The sequence below is a fragment of the Diceros bicornis genome, chromosome 6, assembly GCF_020826845.1.
Source record: "Diceros bicornis minor isolate mBicDic1 chromosome 6, mDicBic1.mat.cur, whole genome shotgun sequence".
In the NCBI taxonomy this organism is placed as follows: domain Eukaryota; kingdom Metazoa; phylum Chordata; class Mammalia; order Perissodactyla; family Rhinocerotidae; genus Diceros; species Diceros bicornis.
In genome coordinates, this window is record NC_080745.1 from 84,306,423 (window position 1) to 84,323,754 (window position 17,332).

The 17,332-nt window shown below is 34.2% G+C and overlaps 1 protein-coding gene across 6 annotated transcripts in view; it reads right to left on the reverse strand.

The window, feature by feature from the left end:
• ATE1 (arginyltransferase 1) overlaps positions 1 to 17,332 on the reverse strand; it is a 174,385-nt gene that overhangs the window by 97,506 nt on the left and 59,547 nt on the right. For all 6 annotated transcript variants that reach the window (XM_058544160.1, XM_058544161.1, XM_058544157.1 and 3 more), the window contains one exon: positions 1,939 to 2,120. In XM_058544160.1, coding sequence (XP_058400143.1) covers positions 1,939 to 2,120 — 182 coding nt within the window. The remainder of the gene's footprint in view (positions 1 to 1,938; positions 2,121 to 17,332) is intronic.

A 17,332-nucleotide genomic window follows, 5' to 3' on the forward strand; every position in this document is an offset into this window, starting at 1 on the left:
TAAAAAAGAAAAGTAAATAAATGCCATGCTCATGATCCCCAATTCAAACATTTTTTAAATATGCAGACTAGATTACATAAAAATCTACAGTGATTACAGATTAAAATATTAAAACTATATTGATAAGAAATAGAGGAAAAACAACCCAAACAGGTTTCACCAAAATACATTAAAATCAATAATGGAATTGGCAACTTGCAACCTACTCTCCTCAATTTTGCTTTGAAATGTCAATCTCCTGGCTGCCTTTCTTCTTCTATAAACTCAGCAACTTGTATTCTCAAGAGCACTGAGAGGAAGTGACAAGACTCCCATGCAGTGCCCATCTCCCCACTCGCAAATGACAACAACTTTCGTGCTCTCAGCCTCCTCTGCTACTTCCTCACAGCTCTCCAACTCTAGAATTTTTCCAAAGATATACCAAGCAATAAGTAGAACTCTTTCTAATTTTCCTGGGAATTGATTATTTACTATCTCAAACACAGTAGGATTTCTAAACTCTCTCTTAGTTTATTGAGACATGTAATGACATTTCATACACAGGCTAGGAATAATTATGTAGGAATAAGTATCACTCAATATTTATCTGAGAAGTATAGAAAAAAATCCATAGCTACACATTGTAAAGTAATAGATATAAAAATAAAACAAGAAAGAAAACGGTAATAATTTCAAAGTATTGACTGATTTTGGTACAAAGAAAATATATCTTTTCTGAAATAAATATACACTTCAAAAGTTACAAAATGTGAATGCTTTAACTTAATTTATCAGTCCCAACTTCAGTGACATCATCAAGAGTCATAAATATTTTAATTAGTTTACATAAAATGCAAAATATGTAAGAAAAATAAAAGACTATTACAAAGATCAGTTGTAAACATTGTATAATTGTGAATTTGTTATAACTTGGCATTAAGAGAGAGGTCAGGTTGAAAATACCAAGATAGAGAACTTCTTTATATTGTGGGCCATTGAAACACACAAAAAAATCAATTATGGACCAGATAAAAAAAAAATCAAATGATGATTAAAGAAAAATATCAACTCTTCTACTTTTATAAGTCAGAAGAAAGCACATATACAATAAATAAAATAAATAATATCAAAGCATATATTTCACCATGATGTGAAAACGTGACCATCAGACAAAAAGACTGGGAAAAGTAAAGAAAAAAAATGACACAATGATAAAGAGGGAGAAAAAGAGAGACTCAAGCTCCAGACAAATAATAGAAAAATAATTCTCAATCTTCCTTCCCTCCTCTGCCACATCTACACATAAATAAATAGGAATAAAAATAGAAACAAATATTTTCATGGAATAAGACCCCAATCTTTTTACCATTATGATAATGCACCTAAAAATATTTGTGCTGTGTTGCAAATATTTGCAGCCATGGACATAAAAGAGAAATCATCTTTTGGTGAGGGTCACAGAGTCAAGCGGACAGTCAGGGACTGTCCCCAGTCGTATTCTATATATTTTAGATAACCGTATTTCTTCCAACAGACACACATTGCTTTAAGTCACTTATACCAGATTCATTTAACCTTTAATTAGTTATGAAAAAATATATATATTAGCAATGACAAGAAAAAATCTATAAAGAATATAACATTTATGGAACATTAAGTGGTTCTGTTGCGGAGCTTACATAAATGCATAAACTAAACAACAAAAGCATCCCACAAATACAATGACTTCCCATACACTAGACTAGAATGGATACCTTAAAAAGCTAGGGAATTACCATCAGACATTGGCTTCAGTTCTAAAAGTGGTATTTCTAAATATCAATATATAAGAGACTACTATAGCAAAAAATTACTATTTTTATCAAACAGGATTTCTACTGTTATATGATGAAACATTATCAAATATGGAATTATTTGAAGTTTTATATGACCCATTACAACTGTCAAAAGCAATCTTACCGGAGTGCAGAGTAGACACCCAAAGACAGAAATGAATAATCAGGATCGTAGTACAAATATACAGATGATACACAGTATGGAAGGATGTCAATCACTCCCACAGCAACGATCTTTCCATCAAGCCAATACTGCTGGTGAAAAGAGCCATAACCACAATCTGGTCCACTAGGGGGATTCTCTGCCTGTGAAAAAGTAGACACACAAACATGAACAGTTTGTCATTTTTCTCTTTATATTAAAAATCTTAATAATTAACCTATTATACTTTTATTTTACTCAGATTAGTAAGTTCTAAAATTTCCTCTTGGTTGCCAGTATCTTCTGTAGTCACACCCTGTAAAACTTTTTACTTATAGAAACACTGACCAAACAAAAGGACGAAAAAGAAAATCAACAAGATTTTTTTTTTCAACTTATTTTAAAATTTGACAGTAGGAAATATCAATTTTACAGTATAATAACTATTAAACTATATTTTTCTATTCTACACAAAAGTTGGGAAAGAAATGTGAATGAGAGAAAGATGGAGAACATAAAAGGAGGGGACTGGGTGAGAACAGAGAACTGTCCCCACACTGCCAGCTAGGCCTTGAACTATGACTACCCTGCACTGGTAAGGCATGCGATCCCATTATTTTTTCTAGGTAAGAGTTCCTATGTACATACACAGAGCTATGACATTTCTCCCTATTAGCTAAGGGAAAATAAAGTTATTTCCTTATCATTACCTTAATGTAACTGTAATCCCACAGAAGAAATATGGAGATTTCAGAGTACAATCATTTTTCTGTAAATAGTTAGTTGAGTGATAGTTCTCATTTTAAGATCCAACATGATTTTAAATATAACTGTTGTGTAATGAAAATTGTATAATGAAAACTATGAAGCAGCATAAAAAATGCTTTGCTAAAGACCAAATGGATGTTAGAGATTAAAAAATTAAGTCATACAAAACTTGCAACAAAACTTGTATATCATTTTCACACAGTTAAAATTACAGAGAATGTGTATGGAAAAAAAGCTAGAAGGGAATGAAGAAAAATAAAAAAGGCAGATTTGCTAATATAAAATCAGAAAAAGACATTACAAGATAGGAAATCTACAGATCAATATCTCATAAACATAAATGCAAAAATCCTTACCAAAATGTTAGCAAATCAAATCCAACAATGTATAAAAAGAATTATACACCATGACAAAGTGAGATTAATCCCAGGTATGCATGGCTGGTTCAACATTAGAAAAGTAATTTAAAAAAGAAAAGCAATTAATGCAACCCACTATAAAAACAGGCTAAAAGAAAAAATCATATGATCATATCAATTAATGCAGAAAACGCATTTGACAAAATCCAACACCCATTCGTGACTAAAAACTCTCAACTAGAAATAGAAGGGAACCTCATCGACTTGATAAAGAATGTACACAAAAAATCTACAGCTGACATTATACTTAATGGTAAGAAGCTGGATTCTTTTCCCCCTAAGATTGGGATGAAGGCAATGATATCCTCTCAACATTCCTATTCAACACCATACTAGAAATCCTAGTCAGTGTAATAAGACAAGAAAAGGATATAAAAGGTATACATACAGATTGGGAAGTAAAAAAATAAAACTCTCTTTGTTCACAAATGACATGACTTACTATATAGAAAATCACAAAGAATCAACAACAACAAAAAATGGAACTAATAAGCTATTATAGCAAGGTCACAGGATACAAGGTTAAAATACGAAAGTGAACTGTTTCCCTATATACCAGTAATGACTGGAATTTGAAATTAAAAACACAATACCTTTATAAAATCACCAAAAAAATTATATACCTAAGTATAATATGTACAGAATCTATACGTAGAAAACTACAAAACTCTGACAAAAGAAATCAAAGATGATGTAAATATATGGAAAAATTCTACACATTCATAGACTGAAAGACTTGATATTGTTAAGATGTCCATTCTTCCAAGTTGGGTCTACAGATTTAATGCAATCCCAATCAAAATCCTAACACATTATTTTGTGGATATTTACAAACTGATTCTAATGTTTATATGGAAAGGCAAAAGACCCAGAAAAGCCAACACAATATAGAAGAAGAACAAAGTTGGAGGACTGACACTACCCAATGTCAAGATCTACCATAGAGGTACAATAATCAAGACAGTGTGATATTGGTGAAGAACAGACAAATAGAACAATGGAACAGAATAGAGAGCCCAGAAATAGACCGACATACAGTCAACTGACCTTTGACAAAGAAGCAAAGACAATTCAATAGAGAAAGGATAGCCTTTACAACAAATGGACAATTGGACATCCAAATGCAAAAACAGCAAAATCTAGACACAGACCTTACATCTTTAGAAAAAAATTAACTCAAAATGTATCGTATACCTAAGTGTAAAATGCAAAACTATAAAACTTCTAAAAGATAACATAGGAGAAAATCTAGGTGACCTTGGGTTTGGTTATGAGTTTTTAGATACAACACTAAAAGCACAATCCATGAAAGAAATAACTGATAAGCTGAACTTCAGTAATATTAGAAACTTCTGCTCTGCGAAAGACACTGTTTAGAGAATAAAAAGTTAAGCCACTCACTTGAGAATATCTTGCAAAACATATACCTCATAAAGGACTGGTATTCAAAAATACAAAAACTCTTAAAATTCAACAATAAGATAACAACTCATTTGAAAACCAGGAAAATATGTGAGCAGACACCTCACCAAAAAAGATGTACAGATGGCAAATAAGCATATGAAAAGATACTCAACATCATTTGTTGTTACGAAATTAAAATTAAAAAAACAATGAGAGTATTGCACAACTTTTAAAATGGCCAAAATCCAAAAACCTGAATACCAAATGCTGGTGAGGATGCAGAGCAACAGGAACTCTCATTCAATGATGGTGGGAATGTAAAATGGTATGGACACTTTTGAGGACAGTTTGGGAGTTTTCTTTTACAAAGTTAAACATAGTCTTACCATACAAAACAGCAATCACACTCCTAGGCATTTATGCAGTTAGTTTGAAAATTTAGGTCACAAAAACCCAAAGGCCTGCATGCAAATGTTTATAATAGTTTTATTCAAAATTGCTCCAAACTGGAAGCAACCAAGATATTCTTCAATAGGTGATAAACAAACCGTGATACATCCATACAATAGAATATTATTCATCAATAAAAAGAAATAAGCTATCAAGCCACTCACAAAATGGAGAAACCTTAAATGCACATTGCTAAATAAAAGAAACCAGTCTGAAAATGCTACATACTGTATGATTCCAATTACATTCTGTAACAGGCAAAACTATTGAGACAGTAAAGAGATCAGTGGTTGCCAAGAATTCGAGGGGAACGGGGAAGGATGAAGAGATGAAGCACAGGAGACTTTTAGGGTGAAACTATTCTGGATAATACTGTAGTAGCGGATATGTGACATTATGCATTTGGTAAAACTCAAAGAACTTTACAACACAAAGAGTAAACCTTAATGTACGCAAAATAAAAGAAAATCATTTGGGTTAAGGGATCCCAGGAAGGAATGCAGATGGTGACAAAAGAATCTATTACAAATGTATGAAACAATCTTACTGAAAGAGGTTGGGGAGGGAAAGGTGCTAACTTAAGTAACTTTTGGGGTCAATAAGCATGAAGGAAAAAGGAAATCTGCTCATAAGCATTGTATTCTACCTGATAACGCTGTTTCCCATGAGGACTACAGGTTACAATTCTGATACTGATGTACATGTATACTGGAATTGAATGATTAAGTAAATGGATGACGGATGGTAGGAAACAGGTTGCTCACTGTTGGAGTGGAAATTTACAGATAAGCAAGGGGACGAGGCTAGAATGATCCATGTGGTAATGGATTACAGTTGGAGACATGAGTCAGAATTCATGTTTAGCTTAATATAGTCATAGATGGTTATACACAGAAATATTTAAAGGTACGTATATATTATAGATATGTTCATACAATACAAGGGTTAGTATACACACATATATTTCTTTGCTCTGTCAGATGAGAGGGCCTAAAAGAAATGATACCCTAGTTGCAAGAAGCTCATATAACACCCAGATCTTGGCTGCTAATATCATTCTGTAACAAAAGGAACCAGGGCTGCTTGGAAAAATGGCTGATTCCAAGACTGAGGCAGGAAATATACAAGACGATCCTAGAGCATCTTGAAGTGCCAAAAGTAAGGAAGTACTTGAAAACCAAACACCAAAAACAAACACACATTGATGGAGCAAACAAACACCAAAGGGGCAACAGGAAACTGAAAGAGCACCCAATGACCAAAGCTGTAGCAATTTGAGCAACAAAATAAAGGAGTACTGGATTGTAACCAAAAGTATAAAATAAATATCTATGAGTCCATACTGATATACAGGATTGAATAAATGAGGAAGAAGAGACAAATCTCCCATGCAGAAGAATTCCAAAAAGTTTATGTAGATACTCTGCCCTAAAAGCAGGAGAGTATAACTCCCTACTACGTAAGTGTGGGCTGCACAGAGTGACTTCTTTCCAAAGAGTACAATACAGGAAGGGGTAAAAAAAGGTGACCAAGGTCAATAACAACAAACAAGAGGATTTAGTAAGGTGCTAGCAGTAACAGTGACTTCTAAAACTTCTATTGCTGTAGTTAAAATGTTGTTTGGGCAATAAATACACCTTTAAACTTTTAACAGCTTCCACCAACTACAATAATAAATTATGTCAAACCCTGGTTTTAGCATTCACTGTCACATATAGCATTGCTCTTAAAAAAGTCATTACTATTTCCCTAGAAACAGATATAGTTTGAGGAAAAGAATAGGTAAACAAACAGAAGCATTAACCAAAAGGAAAAAGGAAACGATATTAACCTGTTATAACTACAACATCTGACTTGATACCAATACTCTAAATTGCTAATAGACTTGAAGCCCAATCACCTGTTTGAGAAACAGAAATGCTCCAACTATGTAATAAGAAATAAACAAATTCCTATATATTACTGAACTTCCTGAAATCCATTTTTTAAATGTAAGCCCTGGCTCATAAGAACGAAGCTCCCTGTCTTTAAAAATCATCGTGCAGGAGAGCAACCCCTGCAGTGACACAGACAGAGAAAAGCTGTCAGTTCATGATAGGTAGGGCGCGGAGCCTGTCAAACGTCAGAAAAAACCTCCAAGTCAAAAGTTAATTGGATGACTCTGAAATGAATCTAAGTTCTTCCATGATTTCAGTTTAGTGCGTCATTCTAGGACAAATTAACTGTGATGTGTGTACTTATTCATTCAAAAATGTATTTATCAAGGACATAAAAAGTATGAACTCAGTAAATATATTCTTAATAAATAACCAATATATTTTGTTAACCCTAAATATAAATCAGTCCTACTTGTTGTACCAGCTTTAAATATTTTTTCAAACCGCAATTACCTTCTCAGTTTCCAATTTTCATCATTTCTCTCATTCCCTGGACCTCCCATTTAATAACCTAATTCCATTTACTTCACTGGTTTGTTCTCCCATGAGTCCAGCCATGACCAATTTGTCCTACCACAGGCATTCTTCCCATCTCTTAATTCACGTGAAAGTTGGGGGTCTTCCCCTTCTGCAAAGCACTTTATATATAGATACATAGCATATTTATATATAGTGTGCACATATATATAGTGCCAAGCACTTTATATATAGAAATATAGCATATTTATATATAGATATGGGCTGGTTTATAATTACTTACAAAAGAATAAGCCACATAACTATCCACTCTGATCCCCAATACATCACAGATGAGGAAACCTGAAATCCAGGAGTCAGTGAAGCAATACAATGATCATAAAACCATGGGGTTATAAACTGACTCACAAACTGGCCTCCTAGCCCCTAGCTCAATGTTATTTTTACGGTGTTATAGGAAAATCAGCTAACCAAATACATTTAAATAAACTCTCTTTTTGAATATCCATAGTATATCCAAGTCAGTAAATACAGCAACATGAAAAACAAGGTATTTCAATGCACGGTTTTAAAAAAAATTTTTTTTAAAACTTGTTTTGCTGTACTCCTTTTCTTTCCAACATGTTTTCTGACAATTAAAACATAAATGATTTCCTTTTCTCGCTTGTGGGGCCCTCACTGATCTAATCTTAAAAAACAGATTTCAAAAATGGAAGATGATCCAAATAAAGGCAGATAAGAAGCTATTTTCCTAAAAGTACATCTGGTTGTCTTAGCACTACTGGTTAATAATGATCTGTTGTCCTCAATTTGGTTAGTAAGTCAATCAATACTTTCAAGTTTTCAACAGGTACCTGGCAACTGTGGAAAATGGGCTGGAGGTGAATCTGAGATACTGATTCTCTTGGCTCTCCTTGCAGCTGGAACCAAAAAAATTCAGTGTCTACATGTTTCCAATACCATAAACCGAACTGATTTAACTAACATGCCTGATATTTGTCTATATACACACACACACATCTGTTGAATCAGATCTATCCTTCCAACTAACATAAAACTGCCACAGTAGAATTTCTTTCCCTCAAACACAATCCCTTAATTCAAATTATTTAACACTTTAAAACATGGAAAGAATATAGGAGTTTGAGGGACAAAGTATAGGAGAGAAAAACAGAAAGAACAATAATTAAATCTGTGAAATCAGCAGAACTCTTGGTATGGTTCCCCAGTCATTCAATAACATCCTTGAAACCTAGACTCATTGAATTTTATCATGCCATATGCTTCAATATGCTATTATTTGGACACCTGTTGATTACAAATGTGCAAATAAGTAGCAACCAGAAATTATCTTTATTGAAAATTTATATATTTAAATATCAGCTAACATAGATTTGTCACCCTCACCTCCACTAAGGCAGAAAGAGCCACATCTTAGAACAGTCCCTTCGCTTAATTCTCCAAGGGGCTCAGGCCCCCAGTATTAGAGAGGCCTCCCCAAGTCACTGACTACTCTCTATTTACTGCCTTGAGAATGCTAGTTCAATATTTGGGATTGTTGCATTTCTTTAACTTCTTACTTAGTTAAGGCCTTTTAATCGTTAACACTCTTTAACTGTCACTTACAAACAGAAGGTTATATAATTACAGATTATGCAGGAAAATACACTATTTGGCAAAGGGAAAGTAACAAAGGTGCTGCCTCAATGACACAGTGTAAATTAGCGGCTCTCAAACTTCTTGGTCTTAAAATCCCTTCACGCTTAGAAAAGTTATTGAAGACCCCAAAGAGTTTTTGCTTATTAGACTATATCTATAGATATTTATTGTATTAGATATTAAAACTGAGACTTTTAAAAGTAGGTAATTCACTTAAAAATAACAACAAACTCAGGCCAGCCCCGGTGGCCTAGTGGTTAAGTTCAGCATGCTCTGCTTCAGCAACCCAGGTTTGGTTCCTGGGCACAGACCTACACCACTAGTCTATCAGTGGCCATGCTGTGGCGGTGGTTCACACACAAAATAGAGGAAGATTGGCAACAGATGTTAGTTCAGGGTGACTCTTCCTCAGCAAAAAAGAGGAAGATTGGTAACAGATGTTAGCTCAGGGCAAATCTTCCTCAGCAAAAAAAAAAAAAAAAAAACCAACAACAAACTCATTACATGTTAACAAATTTTGTTAAAAAAAAAAAACTATATTTTCAAAAACTAAAAAAAATTTAGCGAAAAAAATAGCAGTTTTATATTTTTGCAAATCTCTTTAACATCTGGCTTAACAGAGTACAGCTGAAATCTCATATTTGCTTCTATATTTAATTTGTTGCCATTATGCAGCCTCTGGAAAACATCCCCATATACTCATAAGAGAATGCAATTGAAAAAGGCTAATAAAATAATTTTTACCTTGAGGATCCCCTGAAAAGGCCTCAGAGACCACCACAGGTTGTAGTACCACACTTTTGAAAACCACTCATACAAATGTATTTGTAATGTAGAGGAAGAGTCTATAAACTGTAAGCTGCAAAGAGAAAGGGAGCAGCTTATAGTGACTTGAGTCCAGAATTTGGACTCAAAATATCTGGATTTGAGCTCTAACTCCACTGTACACTTGCTGGCTATTTCACCTTAGCAAAACAATAATTTTACCTCTTTTAAAAGTATCAGTTTCTGCATTTTTAAAACAGGAATCATATTACTACTCACCTTCGTAGGCAGTTGTGAGAAACAAATGACGATGTACAAACAAAAGCACTTTGCAGATTGCGAGCAAATTTGGGTCAGTTTTTGTTTTTGTTTTCAGGGATCTGAATGGCACTTTCCTAAAAGATTATGTCTATGAAACTACATCAGTAGCTCATTTAATAGCAAAGTTATTTAAATTAATACCTGCTATCTTTAATTTCCTCATAAATAAGTGAGTGATGTGATTAGCAACATTTAATAGTTTATCTTTCTCATGCCTGCACTTTGCAGTTTTGGATATGGGAAAGAATTAATAAGTAAAGTTATTTTTCAGAAGTTCTTCAATTTCAAGGATTTTGCTAATAACAGGAAAAATATAATAAAGCTCACCGCTAGCTATACAAAAGAAAGAAACGTCTTAAATGTTGAGGAAGGACGGCATGGCTTCTGTGATTAATGAGCTATGCAGTACAATACCAAAGGCACTATGTACAACGACATCAATATTAGGCCAATTTCGGCTTCCTGCCAAATTGCTCCCAAAATGGGTGTATATTTACTCTGATAAAGTACACCTGTCTTCTGACCCACCTGCCTCCATGTACCTCAGTTATGCTTAAAACAAACATTGTTAAGACTCAAAGGAAGAGGTAAAGGGGCAGTCATACGCCAGGCACCAGGGGGAGTACTTGGGGGACTTAACCAGAGGTTCAAAGACAGGAACAGGGAAAGTCTTCAGGGGCTTTAAGAGAGCAGAACCTGTGTTCTCCTCCCTTCCAAGGCATCCAAAAGCATCTCTCCCGAGTCACGTGTTCACACAAAAATCTACGATTAGACAACCAGTGTCCTGAATGTTTTTTAAGCAATAGTTTATGGAGGCCCCCAAAGGTGATCATTTTAAGCACCTGATTAAAGTCTCCATTGTTTTAAAATAACATCCCTCTAATTGTTTTGTCTTTTGTTAACAATTCATGAAACATCGCACTAAAGTTCAGATTCATTTCAAAAATGGAAACCCAAAAGTGTGCTAAGCCCACTATGCATCAAAATTTACATGATTTCTTAAAAAAAAATCTGAAAACTAAATTTGAAAATTTGAAATAATATAGTCTATAATTAAGAAAAAGAAAATAAATTTAATTTGGAAAATGCAAATAGCAATACTCATGGTTAATATATCACATAGTTTTGCATAAGTCATTTAAAAATCAAATGCAACCAATTCCTAACTTTCTGGTGGACAATTAGTACACTAAAGATGGCCATCAAATTAACACATTTTCTGGTTCACAGCTATATTGTACGGTAGATATAAGATAATCTATCTAGAAAAAGACTCCAACCCTGTTTATAGTTAATGTCCAAAGTATGTGAAATTAAAATACTTTAAGGGCCTGGGCCGGCCCCGTGGCTTAGCGGTTAAGTGCACATGCTCCACTACTGGCGGCCCAGGTTCGGATCCCGGGCGTGCACCGAGGCACCGCTTCTCCAGCCATGCTGAGGCCGCGTCCCACATACGGCAACTAGAAGGACGTGCAACTATGACGTACAACTATCTACTGGGGCTTTGGGGCGGGGTGGGGGGAAGGAGGAGGATTGGCAATAGATGTTAGCTCAGAGCCGGTCTTCCTCAGCAAAAAGTGGAGGATTAGCATGGATGTTAGCTCAGGGCTGATCTTCCTCACACACACACACAAAAAATACTTTAAGGGCCAATTCTGAGGAAACATGTGGTTGAACAGTAGTTCTACCAAAGAACAGTCCATTTTGCTCTAATCAGAATCCTCTAAATGTCCATGAAAAGGAGAATATGCCCATAACCATGCACTTCCATTCACTGAGACAACACTAAGGCAGCTCTTCTGGTGGTAAAACAATGGTTCTTACCACAAGGTATGATACTCAATGCGTCTCTGTTCCCCTGCAAAATCCCCCCTCCTGAAAAGACAGCTATCACCCTGAACTAGGCTGGGAACATCACCTGATGGGGTTAGCTACCAATATTCACTGTAATCTCCACCAACAAGAAATGTTTTATATTTCAAGGTTACTTTTTTCCTTGCTGATTCTGACAGTAACAAAAATTGCGAGTACTCTGATTTGATATATCAACATTTTACAGCCCATTTTATATTACAGACGCCAAATTTATTGATCATAGCCTTCAAAACTTTCAATTATCTTAGTTATATATATTTATAAATTAAATAATGCTAACTCTGTAACAAGATTGCACCAAAATTTTTAGTCTATGCAGGCTTATTCTAACGTGATTACTTCCAATACCACCTATATTTCAATCCAAAGACAATTAAGTTTAAATAATCCTAATAAAAGAAAAAAAAGTACATGTAAAAAATAATATTTTCTGTTACTCTATTTTAAGCAACATTTTCTAACTTTACTAAGTAATATAAATGACAATTTTTACAGCTTTAAGATTAGGAAGAATTCATTCGATGTTCCTATTCACACAATTCTCTCAAGTTGCTATATAGTACTTCATGCTGGGTAAACATCTAAGTGCCTCAATTTCATCAGGATCTCTGAGTTGACGAAGATTATCTCATCATTAGAGAGGAACAAATTATAGCATCTGCCTCACTTTCTGCTGAGAATCTTAATAAACAACAGTAAGTAGTGTCTGACTTAAAAATTTTAATCAGGGGCCTGCCCGTGGCTTAGCAGTTAAGTGCACGCACTCCGCTACTGGCAGCCCGAGTTCGGATCCCGGGTGCGCACCAACGTACTGCTTCTCTGGCCATGCTGAGGCTGCGTCCCACATACAGCAACTAGAAAGATGTGCAACTATGACATACAGCTATCTACTGGGGCTTTGGGGAAAAGAAAAAGGAGGAGGATTGGCAATGGATGTTAGCTCAGAGCCGGTCTCCCTCAGCAAAAAGAGGAGGATTAGCATGGATGTTAGCTCAGGGTTGATCTTTCTCAAAAGAAAAAAATTTAATCAGCTCATATTAAATAAAGCCATGACATTGATAGCATGACAACTTCACTTCCAAATTTGGGAGAAAAAAACAAATTAAACAAAATTGTAAAATAAAATAAGCTAATTATAGTACATTCATATGAGAAACTATTATGTAGTAATTAAAAAACTATTTTTATCAAGACTTTTTAATAACATTACAAACATTTCTCCAAGTTAAGTAAAAACACAAATATAAAATGGGATGTATGATCTCAATCACATGAAAAATTTCTCTCTGTATATATAGAGATGTACACATATACATAAACTTGTAAAGATGGGAAAAAACCATCTAACATTATCAGTAAAGAGTTTAGGAGTGATTTTTTCTTATTCTTTTCTCTATTTTCCATATTTTTTAATAAACATGCATTAATGTTTAATCAAAAAAGAGTTTTAAAAACCAAGATTGAAGAATTACTAGTAAGTGTTAAATAGAATAAATAGTATCTGAAATTTGACAAAGGACAAATAATTACTGGGTGTTCTTTGAATGCAGTTCTGGGCTTGATTTTGTACGGACTGGGTTATTTTACAATTTGGTTGGGGCAGAGGTTAACTGAGAGATTTCTGTCCAGTGGAACAAATAACCGGTTCTCTTACGACCAGTAAGTTATTTCCATTAGTGGCAGCAATGGTTGGATTTGGTTTATGGTCTCTGACAGATAGACGATGGAGATCTATGACCTGTTGGAGGAGAGAAGACAGAGAACCTGGTTTGTTACTTTTTGTTTGTTTTTTTGTGAGTTCAATCAATTAAGGAGAACAGCTCTTTGAGATCTGAACCAATGAGTTTCTGTGTTTACTTTTGATCTGTAACTGAAGTCGTAGAACTGAAGCCAAGAGCTCTCTACATGTTTGTGAATCTATAATTCAGAAAAGTTCTTTACCTCTTGTTGCTATGTAAAATATTTTCCTTCAGAGGGTATTAATAAATCACACTATTACATCTCTTAATTATAGGAGTTCTGTAAAACTGATTTACAGAGATAAGTATTTACATAGATCAAATAATCTCCAAATTCACAGAAAATAAATCAAGTCCTTACAGAAATCACTAGCTCAGAAACATTTTAAAGATAAATCAAACTGGCTTAATAATTTTAAGAAAGAAAAAAAGTTATGTCTTTTCTCAGATTTATTAGTATTAAGTATAACACGAGTGGATTTTTAAAATAATATATGAATTTGTTTTCTAACGAAGAGAATAGTTTAAACTTTCAAAACTACTCATTAGTTTACTAATCAAAAAAGTTAACATTATTTCTACATAATGCTTAAGATTTTGAAAAATGTAAATTTGTATTCAACCAAATTGAATTATAATTCTGACATTTTAAAATATTTTTTAAATTGTGAAATATACACAACATAAAATTTACCATTTTAACCACTGTTGAGTGTACAACTCAGAGGCATTAAGTACCTTTACACTGTTGTGCAACCATCACCATTAACCATCTCCAGAACTTTTTCATCATCTCACACTGTAACTTTGTATCCATTAAACAGTAACTCTCCAATATCTCCCTTCCCCAGCCCCTAGCACACCACTAGACTATCCATCTCTATGAATTTGACTACTCTAGGTACTTCATACAGTATTTGCCCTTTTGTGACTGGCTTATTTCACTTAGCATAATGTCCTCAAGGTTCATCCATGCTATAGCATGTGTCAGAATTCCTTTCCTTTTTAAGGCTGAATAATATTCCATTGTATGTACAAACTGCATTTTGTTTATCCATTCATCTGTCCATAAACACTTGGGTTGCTTCTACATTTAGGCTATCGTGAATAATGCTTCTTTGAACATTGGTGTACAATATCTGTTTGAGTCCCTACCTTCAATTCTTTTGTGTATATACCCAGAAGAGGGGAACTGCTAGATCACATGGTAATTCTATTTTTAATTTTTTAAATTAAAACAGAACCAACATAAATTTAAGAGAACCGCCATACTGTTCTCCATAGAGGACGCACTATTTTACATGCCCACCAGCAATGCACAAGGATTCCAATTTCTCTACATCCACGTCCACATGTATTTTTTTCTGTTTTTTTGATAATAGTCATCCTAACGGATATGAAGGTGATATCTCATTATGGTTTTGATTTGCATTTCCCTAATGATTAGTAATGTTGAGCAACTACATTTTTACATATTATTATGTTTTGTGTTGGCTTAAACATAATTTCCAGGATTCTCATATAATTTTAAAAATGTGGAATAACGTAAATCAACAAATTTAATGAATAACCTTTGGATACCTAGGTAGTTTCTAAGTAAGAATGAACACTAAAACAATGAGTATAATTTTAAGTTTATATACTTTTCCTTCTTATTTATATATGCTACAGAAGGGCTATATCTTTGGGTCACGTCAACAAATATGTTCATCTTTGCCACTCTGAGAAGGTGTAAAAGGGATGTTTAAGAAAGTTGTGATGTTTGTATTAATGCACTTTCTCAGTCTGCTAAAATGCTTATATATGATAGGTAGTTCTCAATTACCTACCTCCTAAATTCTCTCTATGAAACAGAAGTTATTATTTTATCAAAGGAGATAATTAATATCAATGGTTGAGACCATATTAAGAGCAAAACTAAGAGAGAATACATTTGTATGTGTAAGGTAATAGGATAAGACTTGTTTTCATAGAAAAAGGTGAGTAGAATTGTTCTAAGTAAAGTGTCAGCTTGTTCCAGAACATAAAAAAGCATAGTAAAAGACATAACTTTGAGGAACTACAGCAAGTTGTAAGTTGGGGGAAGTATATTTTATTTGCCTGGTTTATAATCTCTGAGTCTGAAAAGAAGCTAAAAGAAGCTATAAAATATGTTTCAATGTTGGCTAAGTTCACTCAGTTTTGAGGGACATCTTGATCTGAGATATTCTTACTTACTTTAAGTGAGGAAGTGAGGGTCAGGGTGATTAAGGGACTTGCCCAAGATCACAAAGCCAATTTAGGGGAATGCTAAGAAGGACCAAAACCTGAAATTCTCAACTTTCAGTTCAGTGTTTTTCTCACTGGACATTGCTTCTGTGGTACCATGCTAAAACACAATCACAATATATTAACCTAATGAATTAGGTCTTCTGAACCAAAGGACAAATCAAGAAATGTATTTCTCAATGACTTAATTCTTAGGAACTGAAATGCTTCAAAGGAAGCAAAAAGTTTACCCTGACACTTACAACTTAAAACTAGAAGCACTGTAATGACAAAAATTTGAACTTTACAAGGCATAAGGGAGGAAAGATTTACAGTAAATGTTTTTAATAAATGTGATAGGAATAAGAAAGGAATTTATTTCTGCGTTTTTATTTTATTTTTATTTATTTATTTTTTTCCCCCAAAGCCCCAGTAGATAGTTGTATGTCATAGATGCACATCCTTCTAGTTGCTGTATGTGGGAAGCGGCCTCAGCATGGCCGGAGAAGTGGTGCGCTGGTGCGCGCCCAGGATCCGAACCCAGGCCGCCAGCAGCGGAGCGTGCACACTTAACTGCTAAGCCACGGGGCCGGCACTATTTCTGCGTTTTTAATGCAGAACAAATAGATACAAATTAAGGTGTTAATCTGTTTACTTTACTTTGACATTTCCTTACATTTTAAATCCTAATTATCCAACAAAACAACTGTTAGTGAGGCACTATCTAAATGCACATAAGGAAAAGTTACAGAATCCCAAACTTCTCAATTCTACAGAGCAGTCAGTATTTATTGAGCACTACAACACCTTAGAATCAAGAATTACTGTCCTAATGTGGGCCCTTAGTTATGTCAGTTCAATTTGAGACTCCTGCTTTTCCAATCTTTCTTATGGGGGGAAAACATCCCACAGTGACACCACAAACTGGTATTTTTATTTAGAACTCAATGACTGCCAACATCAAACAAGATTGACATCCCCAGGAAAACTAATCCACCCCAGGATTTACCATTCAAACATTCTCTGGAGCATTCATGCACGTCTAATGGGTAATGAAAACTGTCAAGGCAGATGACTCTAACTTTGAACACAGATGAAAGATCCTTGGAGTAATGCTGAATACCACTACTTGCTAAAGGAAGACTGACTTGGCAAAAAGATATCTTGAATGGACTTAGATTTTAAGATGCCTAAACTAATCCAAGCTCCATGCAAAAAAAAAACTTTTAATAAGGAAATTTATGGCATTTTTCTATTTAATGTTTGGTTTTCTGTTCTAGTGTGCTTTCTTTTATTCTCAATTTTGATCTTTTTA